This window comes from Gadus morhua, chromosome 6 (genome assembly GCF_902167405.1).
Source record: "Gadus morhua chromosome 6, gadMor3.0, whole genome shotgun sequence".
Lineage (NCBI taxonomy): Eukaryota > Metazoa > Chordata > Actinopteri > Gadiformes > Gadidae > Gadus > Gadus morhua.
Window position 1 is genome coordinate 16,649,172 of NC_044053.1, and position 17,932 is coordinate 16,667,103.

At 46.5% G+C, this 17,932-nt stretch overlaps 1 protein-coding gene across 3 annotated transcripts in view; it reads right to left on the reverse strand.

The window, feature by feature from the left end:
- The window catches only part of aopep (aminopeptidase O (putative)), an 80,098-nt gene that overhangs the window by 13,245 nt on the left and 48,921 nt on the right, over positions 1 to 17,932 (reverse strand). Inside the window, exons 15-17 of one of the 3 annotated variants that reach the window (XM_030358537.1) lie at positions 7,617 to 7,733; positions 2,376 to 2,462; positions 1,783 to 1,931 (exon numbers count right to left, since the gene is read on the reverse strand). In XM_030358537.1, the coding sequence (XP_030214397.1) occupies positions 1,791 to 1,931; positions 2,376 to 2,462; positions 7,617 to 7,733 (345 nt within the window). In that variant the 3' untranslated portion in view covers positions 1,783 to 1,790. Of the gene's footprint in view, positions 1 to 1,782; positions 1,932 to 2,375; positions 2,463 to 3,919; positions 4,077 to 7,616; positions 7,734 to 13,303; positions 13,367 to 17,932 lie in introns of those variants that run through there. The other 2 variants (XM_030358538.1, XM_030358540.1) reach the window with 2 other exon arrangements.

A 17,932-nucleotide genomic window follows, 5' to 3' on the forward strand; every position in this document is an offset into this window, starting at 1 on the left:
CCATCGCTGTTTACAGGCCCTGGTTTTGTTTAAGCCAATGGGACACAACGGCTAACAATATGTCAGAATTCTTTACTTCCTCCATCTGGCTCCCCACTGCCTCAGTAGCATCCAGGCCCCGCAGAGAGCCGCAGCAGAGAGCTGCACCGTCATGATGAAATATGTGTGTGTGTGTGTGTGTGTGTGTGTGTGTGTGCTAGGGGTTACGGTATATGTGTACATCAAAGATATTTATCAGGACCAGGCCAGGCAGAGAGCACTCACTGAGAAAGCTTTTCCCCGTCCTGTGCAAGTACATAAAGCTGTCTTCTCACGCGCGCCTGTGTGTGTGCAACGTGTGTGTGTGTGTTTGCGTGTGTGTCTGTCTGTCTGTGTGCGTGCAACGTGTACAAAGTGTGTGTGTGTGTGTGTGCGTATTTGCTCGATGGGTGTGGGTGTGTACAGTGTGTGGATGTGTGTGTGTGTGTGTGTGTATGTGTGTGTGTGTGTGTGTGTGTGTGCCACGTGTGTGTGTGTGTGTGTGTGTGTGTGTGTGTGTGTGTGTGTGTGTGTGTGTGTGTGTGTGTGTGTGTGTGTGTGTGTGTGTGTGTGTGTGTGTGTGTGTGTGTTTGCGTGTCTGCAGATAAAGGTGTCCTGCGGTGACTTGAGTCACAGCATAAACAAGGCATTTGGGCCTGGAAGTCATTCAGGTTGATAGAGACAAATATCCGTCTTCAAATAATCACCAAGGGACTCTTCTGGTCCAGCAGTCCCCCAATCAGAACCTTTCCCTCCCCCTTTTGCTTTCTTCCTTTTATCTTTCTTTCCTTCTTTCTTGTGCCTGTGTACGAATGTGCACAGAGGAATGTTGAGGTAAACAGCAAGAAGTTAGTCTGACTTCTTCTGAGTAAGCCAACCCGGACCAAAGCCTGCCTGCCTATCGTTTACTTTGAGGAATAAGTTCCCCACAATGCCCGGCCTGACAAACACATCCTGTCATGGCCTGGAGAATTCTATACACACTCATATACAGAATAGCAAACACACACACACACACACACACACACACACACACACACACACACACACACACACACACACACACACACACACACACACACACACACACACACAAACAGACACACACACTGCCTAGTTAGCCCGGTGACTTCAGCTAGGACTATGCATGGGACAGATGACATCAGGGATTCAGGATGGATTCAACACAAAGGTCTCTTGGATAAAGCCCATCAGATGGGCAGTTACAAAATAGACATATCAAAGCTCCCATTGACACGGTAAAAGAAGAACACAGGAAAATGGCTGCTGTTGTTAAGTTTAGATAGGTGTGTGTGTGTGTGTGTGTGTGTGTGTGTTTGGCAAAAAACTGAAAACGTACAATTCGATTACATGTAATAACACAATTCGCTTCAGCGGTGCATTGTTTCCACCAGGGGAATTCAACATAGTTTAGTATGTTTGCTGTGCATGTCCATCTAAATCCCTTTCACAGTAAATGAACGGTGACCTTATCAAAACATACTTTTAACCACATTTCTTCGACTCAGGAAAAATGAATGCTGGTAAAGCTGGAGTAAAGATTCAAGTCCGATTCAGGGATAAGGGCTCGCCATTGGCTTGGTGAGACAATGCTGATATTCACATTTGGGATGAATATCGGTCTGCAGAGAGAATCCCAATGTCCTCTTCTGATTGGGCCTTTTTCACCCCGACTAACTCAACATGGGTGTACAATGAAACATGTCATTTATAAACCAATGAGGGTTAAGCCTGACAGATTACCTGAGACGTCATAGGATCATCTCCTCCACAACTCTGCGTGCTGATTGGTCCATCTCCTCCTGAACCAATGAGAGACAGCGGCGGGCGAGAGCCTGCTGATCTGCCTTCTCCTGCACCATCAGCTCCCCATACAGATAAACTCCCATGGCCTGAAACACACACACACAAGCGCACATGCACACACACACACACAAGCGTGCACACGCAGGCACACAAACACGTTATACAATGTTGGATTGTATGTTTCTCGCAACTTAAGCGGTGCAGTCCGTAGGATTTAAGAGCTATTATTTGAGTGTTTTTGAGTTCTATTGACAAATTTACTTATTGTAAGTCGCTTTGGATAAAAGCGTCTGCAAAACCATCTTGCCTGTCAAATCACAGGTGTGCGAGAGCAAACTTATCGATGGAGGAGAAATATAGGGAGGGAGGGAAGGACTAGAAAATAATTGGACATTTTTTTGGTTGATTTGTTGCAAACTCTCTTAATATCTCTCCAATCGCACATAAAGCACCTCTACTTCAATGTATACTATAATGCCTATGTATACCTCAGACTAAACAAAAAAAGCTGCGTGCATTTATTAATTTACCTGGTCGTGAACCAGGAAGTGTTGGACATCTTGGTAAGCCTGGGAATGCCCGTGTTTCACCACCAGTTCACACCAGCGATGCCTCACCTGGGAGTAGAGCAAACACACACACAAACAAGTCCCTTAAGATCACTGCATTTTTGTACCATTGACCAAAAAATGACCAAAGAAATAACGTGAATTGAATTGAAGAAGATATAAGCATCCTCTCTAAATATAAAGAAAACTAAGCTTTTGCAAACCTTCATTCAAGGAACAAAACTAGAGAACATTGCACTGACATGCCAATTTAAGGTACACCGGTAGGATACAATGTTTATTTCTGTTCATTTTGCCTGACCATGACATAACTTCTCAAACCTAACCTAACCTCTCAATCTCAAAATCTTGGATGCGGATAAATATGGATTTGCACTCATTTCCTAACATGTTCTGCTCTGAAATGTACATTTCATAAAGTGATCTGTCAATGTCCATATACAGAATTGTAGTGGTTGAACGTGTTTATTTTGTGCTGTCATGCTTGATTGTGACTGTGTGCCTCTGTGGATGGCTTTTAGAGTTTGTGTGTGTGTGTGTTTCTGTATCTGTGTTTGTGTGCATGTGTGTTTGTTTATCTGTGTGTGTGTGTGTGTGTGTGTGTGTGTGTGTGTGTGTGTGTGTGTGTGTGTGTGTGTGTGTGTGTGTGTGTGTGTATGTGTGCATGTGTGTTTGTTTATCTGTGTGTGTGTGTGTGTGTGTGTGTGTGTGTGTGTGTGTGTGTGTGTGTGTGTGTGTGTGTATGTGTGCGTGTGTGTGTGTGTGTGTGTGAGTGTGTGTGTGTGTGTGTAAGCCGATGCCAGGTTTCTATTCCAGAAGGATCAATAGGAGCTCTGTTGCCGCGGTTACAGGAGAGTTCAGAGATGGGTTCTGCCCCCACTCTCAGCCATCATCTGATTTGTGTGCAATGCGTACGTATGTGTGTTTGTGCGTCTGTGTGTCTCTCCGTTTGTGTGTGTGCGCGTTATTCGCCAATGGAACTTGAGTGCATTAGTGGTCGAGACACATTGTCAGATAATTGGATCCCAGTGTAAAAATGCTTTCTGAAGCATACTTTAACGACTTTTCCATGGATGTTTCAATCCATTTCCTTATCTGGCCATAAAGCACATGTCCACACAAGGATCACAGAGGTTCAGGGGGAGTGTCTTTTCTCCCCGACAGATCATCTTTCCTCTCATTGGCTGATTGGCCGTGTGTGCCGACGCCACAGCGAATAAGCTCTGGAGGCCGCCTGACTTGTGCTGCGCTATTACCTTGATTGGAACACAAGTTAACACGTCTCCTTAGGACGCAGAGGCTGCCGCGCGTGTCAAGGGGAAAAATAAAAAAATTGCCTGTGATACAATTGAGTTCTATTGAGTCTGAGCTCTTTGTGTGTGTGTGCGTGTGCGTGTGTGTGTGCGTGTGCGTGCGAACGCTCGTGCGGTGGCTGTACTGAGGGACCATTGTGCTCGTTCCCCTTGTTTTTACAGCATTCAAAATGAGGCTGGGCAACGCACCATTGCCAACAGCCACATTCAAATTGCCTCCGTGACCTGCTGCATAAACATTAGGGTCACCGGCGACGGTAGAGCTCCCTCTCACTCGTCCTCGCTCTGCTCCGCTGGCCTTCATCTGCTGATGTATTCATACAACAAACACCATGTTTCTTTCCATAGTCTTCTTGATATACACACACACACACACACACACACACACACACACACACAGATATGCATATGAATACTCAACTAAATGCACAAGGTTGCCGACAAAAAGGGCTACTACGTAAATGAAAGCATGTATTGTTTTTGAACACATTTGTTTGTGTTTTTGAACACAGACAAGAGTAAGGTGGGAAGTAAGACCAAAAGAGGGACAAAGACAGAGACAGAGACACAGAGAGAGAGCATGGGAGAGGGAAGAGGAAGAGACTGAGAAAGAGAGTCAAAGGGAGAGGCAGAGAGAGAGAGAGAAGCTTAGCGAGCGAGAGGGAGACAGAGAGAGGGTTAGAGAGAGTTTAGGGAGAATATATGCCCTTAGCTCCAGCCCTGCCCTGCTGGCCTGTGCAACCCCAGCAGCTGTTCCGTGTGCTGGGTTACATTCCTGGGGAGAGCCTAGAGGGGAGCAGCTGCCTGGTACACCTCTCCATATGCCTTACCCCCCCGCCCCCACACACACACACACACACACACACACACACACACACACACACACACACACACACACACACACACACACACACACACACACACACACACACACACTCCGCCCCACCGGACCCCCCCTGCTTTGGCCCCTCTGATGGCACACGCAATCACACAACTGCATTCCTTTGTATAATATTGCCTCATTACCCCCCTCCATCCTCCAACAAACACACACACACACTCCCCTTCCTCCCTGCTCTTCTTCCTCTCTCACATAGACAGTGACACAAATCCACACACACACACACACACTTGTGCAGAAAGTTACAGAAGCAAGGCCGACGGCACCCATCGTATAAGCCTCCTCTTCGTGCGAACATCGTCCCCCATGGATGCAGAGATAAGCCTGTGGGTGGAGGAGAGGTGGAGGAGCCCAACGCTCAGAGCACCACGCCGTATAAACCCTGGTACGTAAATCACGGTTAACGACGGGCCTTCATTCACTCACTACGGCCCTCGTGAGGAGGCCTCGTGAAACACAACAACGTGCCGTATTTCCTCGGCGTGTTAGAGGGATTGAACCAATCAAAGGTGTCTTTCCTCTGTGTGTGACCTCAGTCTTCCTCTCCATCGCATCCGACCCCCCCCCCCGCCTCCTCTGCGTGGGTACAGGAGAAGGCTTGAAGTGGGGGGGGGTCGGGTCTCCAGTGACCGGGCAGGGTTAACCTCACCTAGGCGCTGGGGGAACCCGGTACAATGTGGCCTGTGTGGTTGACCCACAGATGGCCCTTCAAGCATGCATGCAATGGTGCACACGCACGCACGCACGCACGCACGCACGCACGCACGCACGCACGCACGCACACACACACACACACACACACACACACACACACACACACACACACACACACACACACACACACACACACACACACACACACACACACACACACACACACACACACGAGGATGAAGGAACGGCAGCCATCACATGGGACTCGTGAACGGAAGGGAACCAAAGTCACGCTCTCTCTCGCACTGGCTCTCTCTGCTTGTGTCTCTCTCTCTGGCTGTGTCTCTCTCTCTGGCTGTGTCTCTCTCTCTCTCTGGCTGTGTGTCTCTCTCTCGCTGTGTCTCTCTCCCTTCCTCTCTCTTTCTGTTTGACACACTTGCGCACACACTCACACATGCGAGTGCACTTGGCTTGGCATGGCTGCACACACAGACACACACACAGACACACACACACACATAGACACACAAGCACAAGTGCACACACACTTGAATAAAAATGTGGTCACATTTAAATATAATACATATACATGGGGCACATATTCCCAACTGCTCTCACACTCATTCCGGTTCTGCAGCCCTTGAGCGAGGGCTCACACGCCACAGACATTGTTTCCTCACACCATGCAGGATAAACCGAGACACGTTTAAGAACGTAGGCATTGGAGTTAGTCTGCTCCTCTTTCAATAACCCTCACCCTGATGAAGGGAAGCAACCATCAAATAACTCGGATGTCACAGCCTAATAAGGTAATGTCACCAGAAGAGGAGGGGAGAGAGACAGAGAGAGAGGGAGAAAGACAGTGTGAGAGAGAGAGGGAGAGAGGGAGATAAATGGACACAGTTATGTGGACAGACAAAGGTGATTAAGCTCGTCTGAATGACATTACTGACATTAGGTCTGGATCATTGCCTTCAGCTAGGTTTGTGTGTGTGTGTGTGTGTGTGTGTGTGTGTGTGTATGTGTGTGTGTGTGTGTGTGTGTGTGTGTGTGTGTGTGTGTGTGTGTGTGTGTGTGTGTGTGTGTGTGTGTGTGTGTGTGTGTGTGTGTGTGTGTGTGTGTGTGCGTGCGTGCCTGGGTGCATGTGTTCAAGAGTGCATTAGTATGCACATAATGACCCTGTGTATTTTTAGCGAACTCTGAAAGTTTTTCCGGGAAATTGCAAACGAATTCCCCTCAGGTCTGCCAGCTTCATCGGACCCCCAGGGCCCCCAGACTGCACGCATGAACACACACCTGGGTCTCACACACAACCTGTCGTTTACCACACCTCCACCCAGAACACCTATTACATTCATCTGTTATTGAAGAAGAATTTGCATGGGCTTTGTGCCGTAAAGGACAAAGAGAGGAGAAAGACAGGAAAGTGGGCTGAGAGAGAGGATAGGCGGAGAGGCGTTTTGCCAGCATGCTTCGTGTGAGCATGTCTGAAGTGTGAGTGGGTTGAGCCACCGCATCTAACGGGTTGATTTCAGCGTTTGACTATAGAAGAGCATTATTAAAATGATAGACACGGGAATGTGTGTATGCGTGACAAAACAAATGCAACTTTTATTACGGGGTGCTGTGTGCATCGCATGAGAGGTACAGTGATTAACACTCCGGCTAAGTATCACGCAGACACAAACCTATGAAATATTCATGGGATCTTTGCTCCTAAAAGGAGGAGTGTGTTAATGATAGGGCTAATGGGGATAGAGGGACTTAAGAGCAACTGTTTTCACAGAGACTCACTCATACACGTCTGTATTTATAGAAGAAGCTGAAAATAATGGCATACCATAAGAAGCTCAAACAATTGGCATCTGAATACACTGTACAGGAAAGCACATGAACCCAGTGCCCCTACACTCTCCCCCTCCCCCCACACACACAAAGAATATATGCTTGCACAGACAAGCACACGATGCACAAGTGCAAGCACATACACCCATCATTAAAGTCTAAGCCTATAATAGTACCATTAGGTAGGGCGCTCTTCTAAAAATTGGTAGAAAATACTTGCAGGATTATGTCAGTAATGACCACAGTAAAGATTGAATCTGCAATTACAGCAGAATTTACTACAGAGCACTAAGCACACTGCCTTTGGGATAGGTAGGAAAAGTCTTCTGTCAATATGTTTTAAGGTGCCTTTTATGTGCAGACATCATATCCTGGGATGACTAATCCTAATTGTCTTTGTACGATGCGTGTACGCCGGCGTGTGTACGTGCGTGCCTGTGTGTGCGTGCGTGCGTGTGCGTGCTTGTGCGTGCGGGTGCAGGCTCGTACCTCAGCGTCCTGCGTGTGAAGGTGGTAGGTGGTGTTCAGAGATCGCAGGGTGGAGCTGCTCAGCACCTCCTCCTCCAGCAGCAGCTCCAGCAGCAACACCAGCCTGTCTGACGTCAGCTGGGGGCCACACGCAGGGACAAAGAGGCTCGGGTTAGGGTCCGCTGACTGATGTACAACCAGCGATAAAATAACAAGGGTAACACCCATACCCAAAACAAACAGCAGAAAATAGAGAGCATAATTAGACAACAGACACACATACGCATATACACCCTCACCAAAAAAAAAAATGGTGTGGCTGGCAATTTGCTTACTTATGCAACAACTTATCGAATAAAAATGGATAATATCCATGCGGCAAAGAAACTATAGGAAATACAGCCCATAATGAACACACACGCAAATATATGTGGGTGTCCCCCGCAACAACTGCAAGGCCAGCAAAATGATCTGGATAGCTGAATTACTAATTTCATAGAGAAGGTGTTCACAGTGCCAAATTATGTTTACATTTATCAACAAGAGCGGGGTCTTCGTTTTGTTCTATGGAGAGTGTTGGCAAAAGAGTAAAAATTGCAGGGGGGAACCTGTGGCTTAATAAAGGTTATTATAAAATGATAAAAAAGTTATCATGTAGGTTTAATCGCTCTCGCTGCATTTGAAAATATATGAATAACAGAGGTATGAAATCCTAAATAACATGAGGAAAGAGGGTAAAATATTCCTTGTACAATTATAGGAAAATTAGTTTGCAGCTTTCTCGACTTTCTCCCTCCAGTTTTAAAGGAGAATGTTTTGTATACGGGTATCAATACCTCACTATTGTCCTGAGGATGATGTAAGAAACAGGTTTTCTTGATATAGAGCAGAGAGAAATGAGACATTCTCTTCTCTTTAAGGACTAATCTCTCCAGGGACAGTCATGAGTCAGAGATGAATTGGAGCATTATTCAAGGATGTGGGCAGCGATATGAGAGAGTGATTTCTTTCTCCGGGGAAGGGCCCACGTGTTGTTGGGAGCTGTGCCCAGCCTTGCCTGCGTCTCACTGGGATACCACCCGCACTGTCAACCCCCCCCCCCCCTCCACACACCCTGGTCCCATACTGAGACACAATTAAAGACACAAGGATCCAGAGAGAGCAGGCAGGGCCGTAGGGAACACACGTGTTGAACTGTGAACACTGCGTGTCTGTGTGTGGCTTTTTGACCGTGTGTGTGTGTTTGTGTGTGTGTGTGGGGGAGGGATTTTTTTGTGTTTGTGTGTGCGTGCATGACTGAAAGACATATGCATCAAAGAAGAACATAGGGGGCAAATGAGTCATTGAAGAAAAAAAAAAGAAAGAGATGAAGAAAGTGAGCCAGAGAGAACAAAATAAGTGAAGAGAGCGCTGATGGCAATGCGGAGAGGCAGAGGACGAGAAGCAGAGCAATGGAAGGAAGATGGTAAACCACGAAGAGCCAGCAAAACAAGAGGCAGACACGAACGCACACAGCAAACAGAAAGAATGTTCAAAGTGTTGCCAAGCGTTCAGCTCGAAATAGATGAAACACTTCAGTCATTTCGCCTCACTGTTTTCCCTTGCATGAACCAAAAAACTGCTGCTTTCCATCTCCGTGACACTCTTTAGCAAACATCCTCCCGACTAAGATCTGCTGGGAAATACCTGCAGACACCCCGAGATCAGGACCCAGCGCAGCATAGAACAGTCGGAGCGGAGGGAATAGCATTCATACAGAAGCTGGCGGCATGTCAAGTCAAGCAACACTACTATCACACACACACACACATACACACACACACACACACAGATAACCCAAGCACACACACACACACACACACTCACGCAGACACACACAGTCAAACGCGGTCATCCAACCCCAGCAAAAGGTCTGAATTTCTTTGCCTCCCTCCTTTCCAATCTCCCTTCCTCCCCTCCTGTTCCACTTCCACTTCACACAGTTTTGTATGGGTGGGAACGGTGGGAGTGAGTGGTGTTTTTCTGCAGAGGCCCCTCCATCTATGTCGGTAATACAGGGCCCACAAGGGTGGTATCCCCCCCCGAACTGCCTCCCATCGCCTTTGAAAGTTGAGTGGAGCCCCCAGCGATAAACCCCTGCTCTGTCCAAACTCTCAGCTCTCTCACCAGCGTACACACACGTATAACACAAACGTATCCCAGGAATGGTAGACAAACAAGCCCATACAGATGCACATGCGCTACAAAACACACAGTGTGCATTGTCTGACGAGAGGGCCCGGGTCTTACAACAATGGCTGTTACGTCTCTCTCTCTCTCTCTCTCTCTCTCTCTCTCTCTCTCTCTCTCTCTCTCTCTCTCTCTCTCTCTCTCTCTCTCTCTCTCTCTCTCTCTCTCTCTCTCTCTCTCTCTCTCTCTCTCTCTCTCTCTCTCTCTCTCCCCCTCTCTCTCTCTCTCTCCCCCCTCTCTCTCTCTCTCTCCCCCTCTCTCTCCCCCTCTCTCTCCTATCCAATCAATGGACTTCTGCAAGGGTTGGTCATCGCACGAAACACACACACACACGGCACATGTTCTCTCCCTTAGCCACCGCACCCCTCTTCCCTCTAGCATTTCAGACAAGGCGCAGATTGTCGTAAAAAATAAAGATAACGCCCCCATTCACATACTGACCTCTCAACCCCCCCCACCCCCCATCCCACATACACATCCACGACAATGGCTTGAGAATCGTCATGCATGCACACAAACGACACACGTACCCACAAGGCGGATATAGTCTAACAGCCTGCGACACAATAAAACTGACTGTTCAGCTGTTTGCTAAACTATATATATATATATATATGTATACAGTATGTATATATATATCATTTTTGTGGGGGAAAAAACTGTTGCCACGGGTCATGCCAATGTGAAGCTTTGAAGCAGTAAATTAATTACAGAGGGTTACATGTGGTTAAACTCCCAGAGTGTGTGTGGGTTGGTAGGTTTGAGGATATGTTTGTTGAGTGTAACTTGAAACATGTCTTTCTTCCAACCAGTGGCATTGTATCACAAGGCATTTCTAGAGTGCAGAACAAATTAGAATAAGAACAATTGAGCCTTTTTCCGGTCCATTTCTCCTAGTCCCTTGACATACACACACACCTGACTAACCCCCAACGCACACACCCATGCATAAAGAAACTCATCTCTGGTGCAGCGATAACCAGATTGATTTGACCAGGAAACATGCAAATGATTTTTTCACAGCTTCCCAATGTCCAATATACCGGGTCACCGCTTTCTCTAGTTTTTAAAGGACAGGAGGGGTGTGTGTGTGTGTGTGTGTGTGTGGCTGTGTGTGTGTGTGTGTGTGTGTGTGTGTGTGTGTGTGTGTGTGTGTGGCTGTGTGTGTGTGTGTGTGTGTGTGTGTGTGTGTGTGTGTGTGTGTGTGTGTGCGTGCGTGAAAACACGCCTGACAATGTTCTAAAATGATGGATGATGATGAAGTATTAAATCTATTGCGACTAAGAGAAATCTCTATATTACTCATTCTGTCCTCTGCCATTGAGTTCAATGATTAATTCAAATGAAATCATATTAATCTATTATACGTGCCGGTCTCAGATCTATTACAGTTATTCATTTTTATATAATTGCATACTATGGGTGTGATTTATAACAAGGAAAAAAGTTACAAAAAACACACAGACAACACAGTGTTTTCCTCCGTTTGAGCATTTGTTTGTGTTCGCCGAGGCGAACGATATATTTTACTGTGTGTATGCGTGTGAGCGTGCACACGAGAACATGTTTGTTTGTGTGGGTGCGTGTATGCTTGCATGTGTCTTTGCGTGTGTGTGTTTCTGTCTGTGTCATCAAACATCAGGCAACACTACGTCAGTGGAAGGGCCATAAAGTACCCACATTCACTTGGCTTTGGTGTCTCGTGAGGTAGAGGACCGGATAAAAACAGCCATGGTAGATAAAAGAAAGTCAAGAAATAAAAGCCAGAGAGAGGGAGAGAGGGAGGGGGAGAGAGGGAACGGGTGAACATATACAGCAGAATGTCAACTATTGAGCCAACCGACCATAAAATCTATATAATGACTCCATTAGAGAACTGCCTTCCCTCTCTCCTGGTGCCCTTAAAAAGTGATAGAGGTGTGTGTGTTCTCATGTGCTTTCCTCTATCCTCTCCTTTAACCTCTCACTTCATCCTTCCATTCAGTCGGGGGAGATGGGGTCTTAGAAGTCTCTTTCAGTTACACCACATTATGAGCTTCTGGAGACATGAATAACTGGGACATTATTAAAGCAAACTGTGATTTCAGCGAAGGCATTGAAACGAGAATATTGGTGCATGTGCATGTGCTTGTGCGGTATGGGTGTGTGTGTGTGTGTGTGTAGGGGTGCATGTGTGTGTCAGCAAGCATGCTCACACACACACACACACCACACAAACACACACACACACACACGCACGTCTCTAACCGAGTCGCTTGTCTAACTTTTATTTCCGTCTGACCGAGGGCTCGTAAAAAACACATTCTGGCACTGCCAGCGAAACGCCCCAAGCTACCCCTCAGGTACTTGGGTTTTACACTTTCCTTCCCCGCAAATCCCTTCAGTTGCCCCCATTCTCCGCCTCTGTCTCCATCTGCCCCCGTGTCCATCTCTGTCCCCATAACAACCTCTTGTTATCCTTTTTATGACACTCCGGTCCAACCGATCGCACAATCCCTCCCTTCACCCCTGGCTCCCTGGATCTTTTTTCCATTCTGTTGTTGTACTGTGTTGTTTGGATGTCCACCAACAGTGTGGATCCGCTGGGAGTTGTGTGTCCACTTAAGGGCTACAGAGCATGCCAGCTGTTGGGGCTCTGCTGATAACCAGTAGGACAGGACGGCCCACGCAATGCAGAGCAGTCGACGAAAAGCCATAAAGCCCTCGTAGTCGGCTCCAAACTACCGCTAGCCAAACGTACAGCCGGGCAAAGAAAAACACAGGCGCCAAACAAAGAGATTCTTTTTACCGTGTTGGACTCATAACAAACGACCTTTCTATTGAGTACAGACACACAATGCTGTTTAACAATAAAGTACTGTTCGTTAAATGGAAGGACATTTCCAGGGTGTTAAGCATCTAAAATGGTGGCGACGGCAAACCCAGGAGAAGGAGCACGGCCGGCTATTGACACTAGAGATCGTACAATATTAATGTCAGGTCTGCAGGCGAGGCACCCCCCCTTGACAACCACAGAGGACTTTATTGAATTATAGATCATATGTAAACAGGATGCTAGACGCATGGTACTAGACCCTGCAGGGGCCAGCAATGTGTTATGCTGTGTGTGTGTGTGTGTGGGTGTGTGTGCGTGGGTGTGGGTGTGTGTGTAGGGGCGTGTCTGTGTTTTCAATGTGTATGGCAGCAGGTGTTAATCGGCTATAAGAGGCCCACATTATCAGAGAAACAATAACACATAAACTTACCATCACTCCATAGTTGAGGATGGCAATATTGTAACATAACTCAAATATTGACTCCTTCTTGCTTCGTGGCAGTCTACACTTTTAACGCTAGTTTAATTGCTAGCTTATTGGAGAAAATAGTTACAATAAAAACAACACAATTAAAAAGCTCTTTGTAAAAGATAATGGGCTATTTATAAAAAAAATGGACACTTTTGAATACATATTGCTGTTATATTATATATTTCTACCCACTTTTCTTGGGGCTTGGCCAATCAGAAATCAGCACAGGGTCACAGGAGATTTATGAGGGTTAATCTGAGAAAGCAGAGCCATAGTGTTATCGACCAAGGAAACATAAAACCAACAACGAAAACACACAGACATGCACGCTCAATTGCCATACAATGTGTATAAATAGGCACAGACACATTCACCAGGAGAGCATCGACAAAGTTGATGAAGAGGTGCGACCAGACACCACCAGAACACCAACATCCTAGGCATGCGTGGGCTCATTCTTCTGGTATTTTAATAGTGTTCATTCTTTAAAGTTCTTCTTTGTTCTTTATAGAGATGGGGGTCATGCTTTAAGTGCAGAGTAGAGGGAGGATGACACTTTCAAAAGCATTCCACATTCGCCAATAAGCAAACAACATGACAGCAACGGAAATGCTTACAAACCCCTTCTACCTGTACATTCACTCAGTGTTTTCTGAAAAAAACTTGCAGGCGTGTGCAGACAGACACAAACACACACACACACTCGCACACACACACAGTATGGTTCTAATTAATTCCTGCCACTCAGCCCATCGCCAGGAGCCAGGGTTAAGTCTGCAGCTCCTTCCCTTCTCCTGTCCTCCTCCACTTCACTGTTCGCACTCTTTCCTCCCCTTTTGCCTCCTCTATTTCACAGAGCACACTAACAGCCCCTAAAAAAATCACTCTCACACACACACACACACACACACACACACACACACACACACACACACACACACACACACACACACACACACACACACACACACACACACACATCACAGAGAGAGCTTTGACGCTCAACTGGAACTAAAGGGCTACTGTGTGTGTGTGTGTGTGTGTGTGTGTGTGTGTGTGTGTGTGTGTGTGTGTGTGTGTGTGTGTGTGTGTGTGTGTGTGTGTGTGTTTGTGTACTGTGTACATTTGTGTGTGTCAGTGCATAATGATGTGTGAAAGAGAGAGATAGAGAGAGAGACATAGAGACCGAGGGACATAGTTAGACAGCTGGTGGAAAGGCTAGATGGAGTGAGAAAGGGATGGGAAGGAATACAAAAGGAGACGGAGGTAGAGAGACAGAGAGAGAGAGTGCGAGAGAGAGAGAGAGAGAGAGAGAGAGAGAGAGAGAGAGAGAGAGAGAGAGAGAGAGAGAGAGAGAGAGAGAGAGAGAGAGAGAGAGAGAGAGAGAGAGAGAGAGAGGGGAGGCAGGCAGTCAGTTTTGTTCGACCTTGAATCTGAAAGAGGTAACCTTTCAGTGTTGAATACACCAAATATCCTGTAAATATTGTTGTTCGGGCTTATGTGTGGGTTTCTGAAGATGGAGAGTTACACGCTCACACACACACACACACACACACACACACACACACACACACACACACAGCAGGTGTATTCACGCACGCAGACAACACAACACAAAACCTGTGTGCACACACAAACTAGATTAAAGTCTGCACACACTACAAAGACACACACACACACACACAGACACACACACAGACACACAGACACACACATCCCAGACACCAGAGCGTGAGCGGGTGGGACCGTCCAGGTTTTAATCTATCCAATATGTGGGTCCAGACCTGGGTCTCAGTAGCTGAATATTTCCTTTAGGGACCACCAGCCAGGAGCAGCAGTGCCGTAGCAGCACCGTCTCCAAGGCTCATGGGTCAATATTATCTTGCCCAGCTCTGCTCTCCTGATTAGAACAAACCACTAGTTAATACGTTGAAAGTCAAGGTTAATGGAGCCCTGAGAATAGGGGACTGTTCACTATGTGTGTGTGTGTGTGTGTGTGTGTGTGTGTGTGTGTGTGTGTGTGTGTGTGTGTGTGTGTGTGTGTGTGTGTGTGTGTGTGTGTGTGTGAGATACTTTTCAAACTAAAACAGACAATAATAATCACACACAGGGCACATAAGGATAAGGTATTCCTGAATGTCAGCATATCCAGCGATATAATTCACAAATGTACACAAGTAATTGTATGTAGTTCCTTCACACGATGCATGTCACACACACAATTTATTTTCCATGCACACACTCTCACATACGCATTGGCCCGCACACAGACACGGACACACCTAAGCAAACACACACAGTTACGCACACACACACACACAAATTCCAAAAGGCAGTAGGATTCCTCGGGTGAACCAGGTTTTATCCACATGACAACAGAAGTGGGGGTAAAAGATAAACACACGAGTGATGACCTTCACCGATAACAGATAACATCTAGCACTAGTGAAAGATGGAGAGAGGGAGGGAGAAAAAGAGTGAGAGAGATAGCTCATGGAAAATAGCAGAGTAAGGCAGAACCAGCAAAGGGGGAAGGCAGGGAGAAAAACGGGGATACGGCATAAGTAAGAAATATACACTCTAAACCGTGTGCACCATGTGAGTGTGTGTATGGGTACATGCATATGTGTGCATGAGGGCAAGCGTGCATGTTTATGTGTGTGGGCATGTTGTCTCCAGGATGAACTCCATGCTGGCTGGGTTTAAGCGGTCTGAGCTGACATTGGTATGTGGAGTGGAATAAGAGATTGGCTGAAGACACACACACAAACTACGAAGTCACACACTGCAGACACCATAGACGCCCTGGCAGACAGGCAGATATGTTCTGTATTATTTATTTATTTATTATAATTACTATTATTATTCCTTTTAATACTTCTGTACTTTGGTCATGTGAATGTTTATTTTCCATTCGAATAAAGCCCTTGAATCTTGAGAGACAGCCAGGCAGACAAACAGACAGCTCGAGGCAGAAGACAATAGGAGAAAGAGACATATAGAGAGGGGTATATAGAGAGGTATCCCTCTCTATATACAAAGAGAGAGAGAGAGAGAGAGAGAGAGAGAGAGAGAGAGAGAGAGAGAGAGAGAGAGAGAGAGAGAGAGAGAGAGAGAGAGAGAGAGAGAGAGAGAAACAGGAAGAACAGGTGAAAAGGGAGACAGGGATCAGACAGAGAGACGGCCAGCCAGACAGACGGAGAGGGAAAGTGAGACAGAGAAGGTGAAAGAAGAACAGAAACATGGGGGTTACTTGAAACCTAAAAGGTGTCAGATGGCCCAGCGGCTTCCCTTCTCTACTCAGTGTGTAAAACCTCCAGACCTCCGGATCAGATTGGGAGCGGGACTGCACATGATCCCAGGAATGAGGGGCTGATGGCAAGACATGGCTAGCCACTGAGGCTTTGAGCGTTGCTCTGGGTAGGAGGGTTTAGGAACATGACGTTGGCGGTACGCTTTCGTTTGGGTTCTGGGTTCTGGATCTCTAGAGTCGTCCTCCACTAAAATAGTGTCACTGTCAGAGTGCAAAACACAACCTGGAGATGATTTGGCTGCATGTAATTGTCTCAAGACCAAAATCGTTTTCAATGTGATTCATCATTATAGTCTAAGATAGTTATTTTTAAGTGAAAACTATGTATTCAATAAACGACCTTTGTCGCAAACCATTCAGTGATGCATATCAACTCAGTGAGAATCTACTGCAATGTGTGTGTGTTTATAATTATTTGTATAAAAAAAAGAGTACTAAAACATATGTTACTCTGAATAATAATTGGAATGGATGATCTTAGTCTTATACAAGCCCCCCCGTCACACACAGTGTGTAAAAGGGCATTTTCTAAATGAATTCACTGACTTCCGGCGATGACAGCATATGGCTCCCTTCACAGGCCACTAGCATATTGGACATGGCTGTATGTTTAACTCGGAGTGCCTGAGTGACAGCAGCTGTAATCTCTAGCTTACACTGCTTCCCTATGCGGGGCTCCCAGTATGTGCAGACTGGTATTTGAAGCGACTCCAAAACGAACAATGACATATGTACATCTGTGTGTGTCTGTTTGTGTGAACCATTGCTTAACTCTGTGCTATGCCATAGGCCATAGTCAACTGGATACATTCTGTTGAAGTTTCACTGGCACTCTCCTCTCTCTTTCTTTCTCTCTCCTCCTCTCTTCCTCTTGATCCCTTTCTCCGTCTCTCTCTGGCACTCTCCCTCTCTCTCTCTTTATCTCCCCCCCACTCTCCCCTGATGTGTTTTCCATGTGCGGTGGAAAGACAAACACAGCTGCACTTTAATGACTCAAATGCTTCTGGGATTTTGTGTGTCTTTATGTGTGTGTGTGTGTGTGTGTGTGTGTGTGTGTGTGTGTGTGTGTGTGTGTGTGTGTGTGTGTGTGTGTGTGTCTGTGTGTTTGTGCTAGTGTGTGTGTGTGTGTGTGTGTGTGTGTGTGTGTGTGTGTGAGAGAGAGAGAGCTTTTCTGCAGTTTCTGTGCTCTTTTTTGGACCACTTCAGTGCGAAAGCTACCACAGCTATATATCCCCTATGCCTCCCACACAAGCGCACACATACTCATGCTTGTGTTTCTGTTTTTGTGTGTGCGTGTGTGTTTGTGTGTGTGTGTGTGGAGGGGAGGGCAGGGTGTGGTCCTCCAATACTTTACAAAACCAATAAGGTATTTATGAGTGGCTTTGCTTGCCTGGAAATGACTCGTCTGCCCTGTGTCAACATATAGTGGAAGAAACGAAACGCGTGCACACACACGAAACACACACACGAAACACACACACCCACTGCAGGCGGTGGTGTGAGTGTGT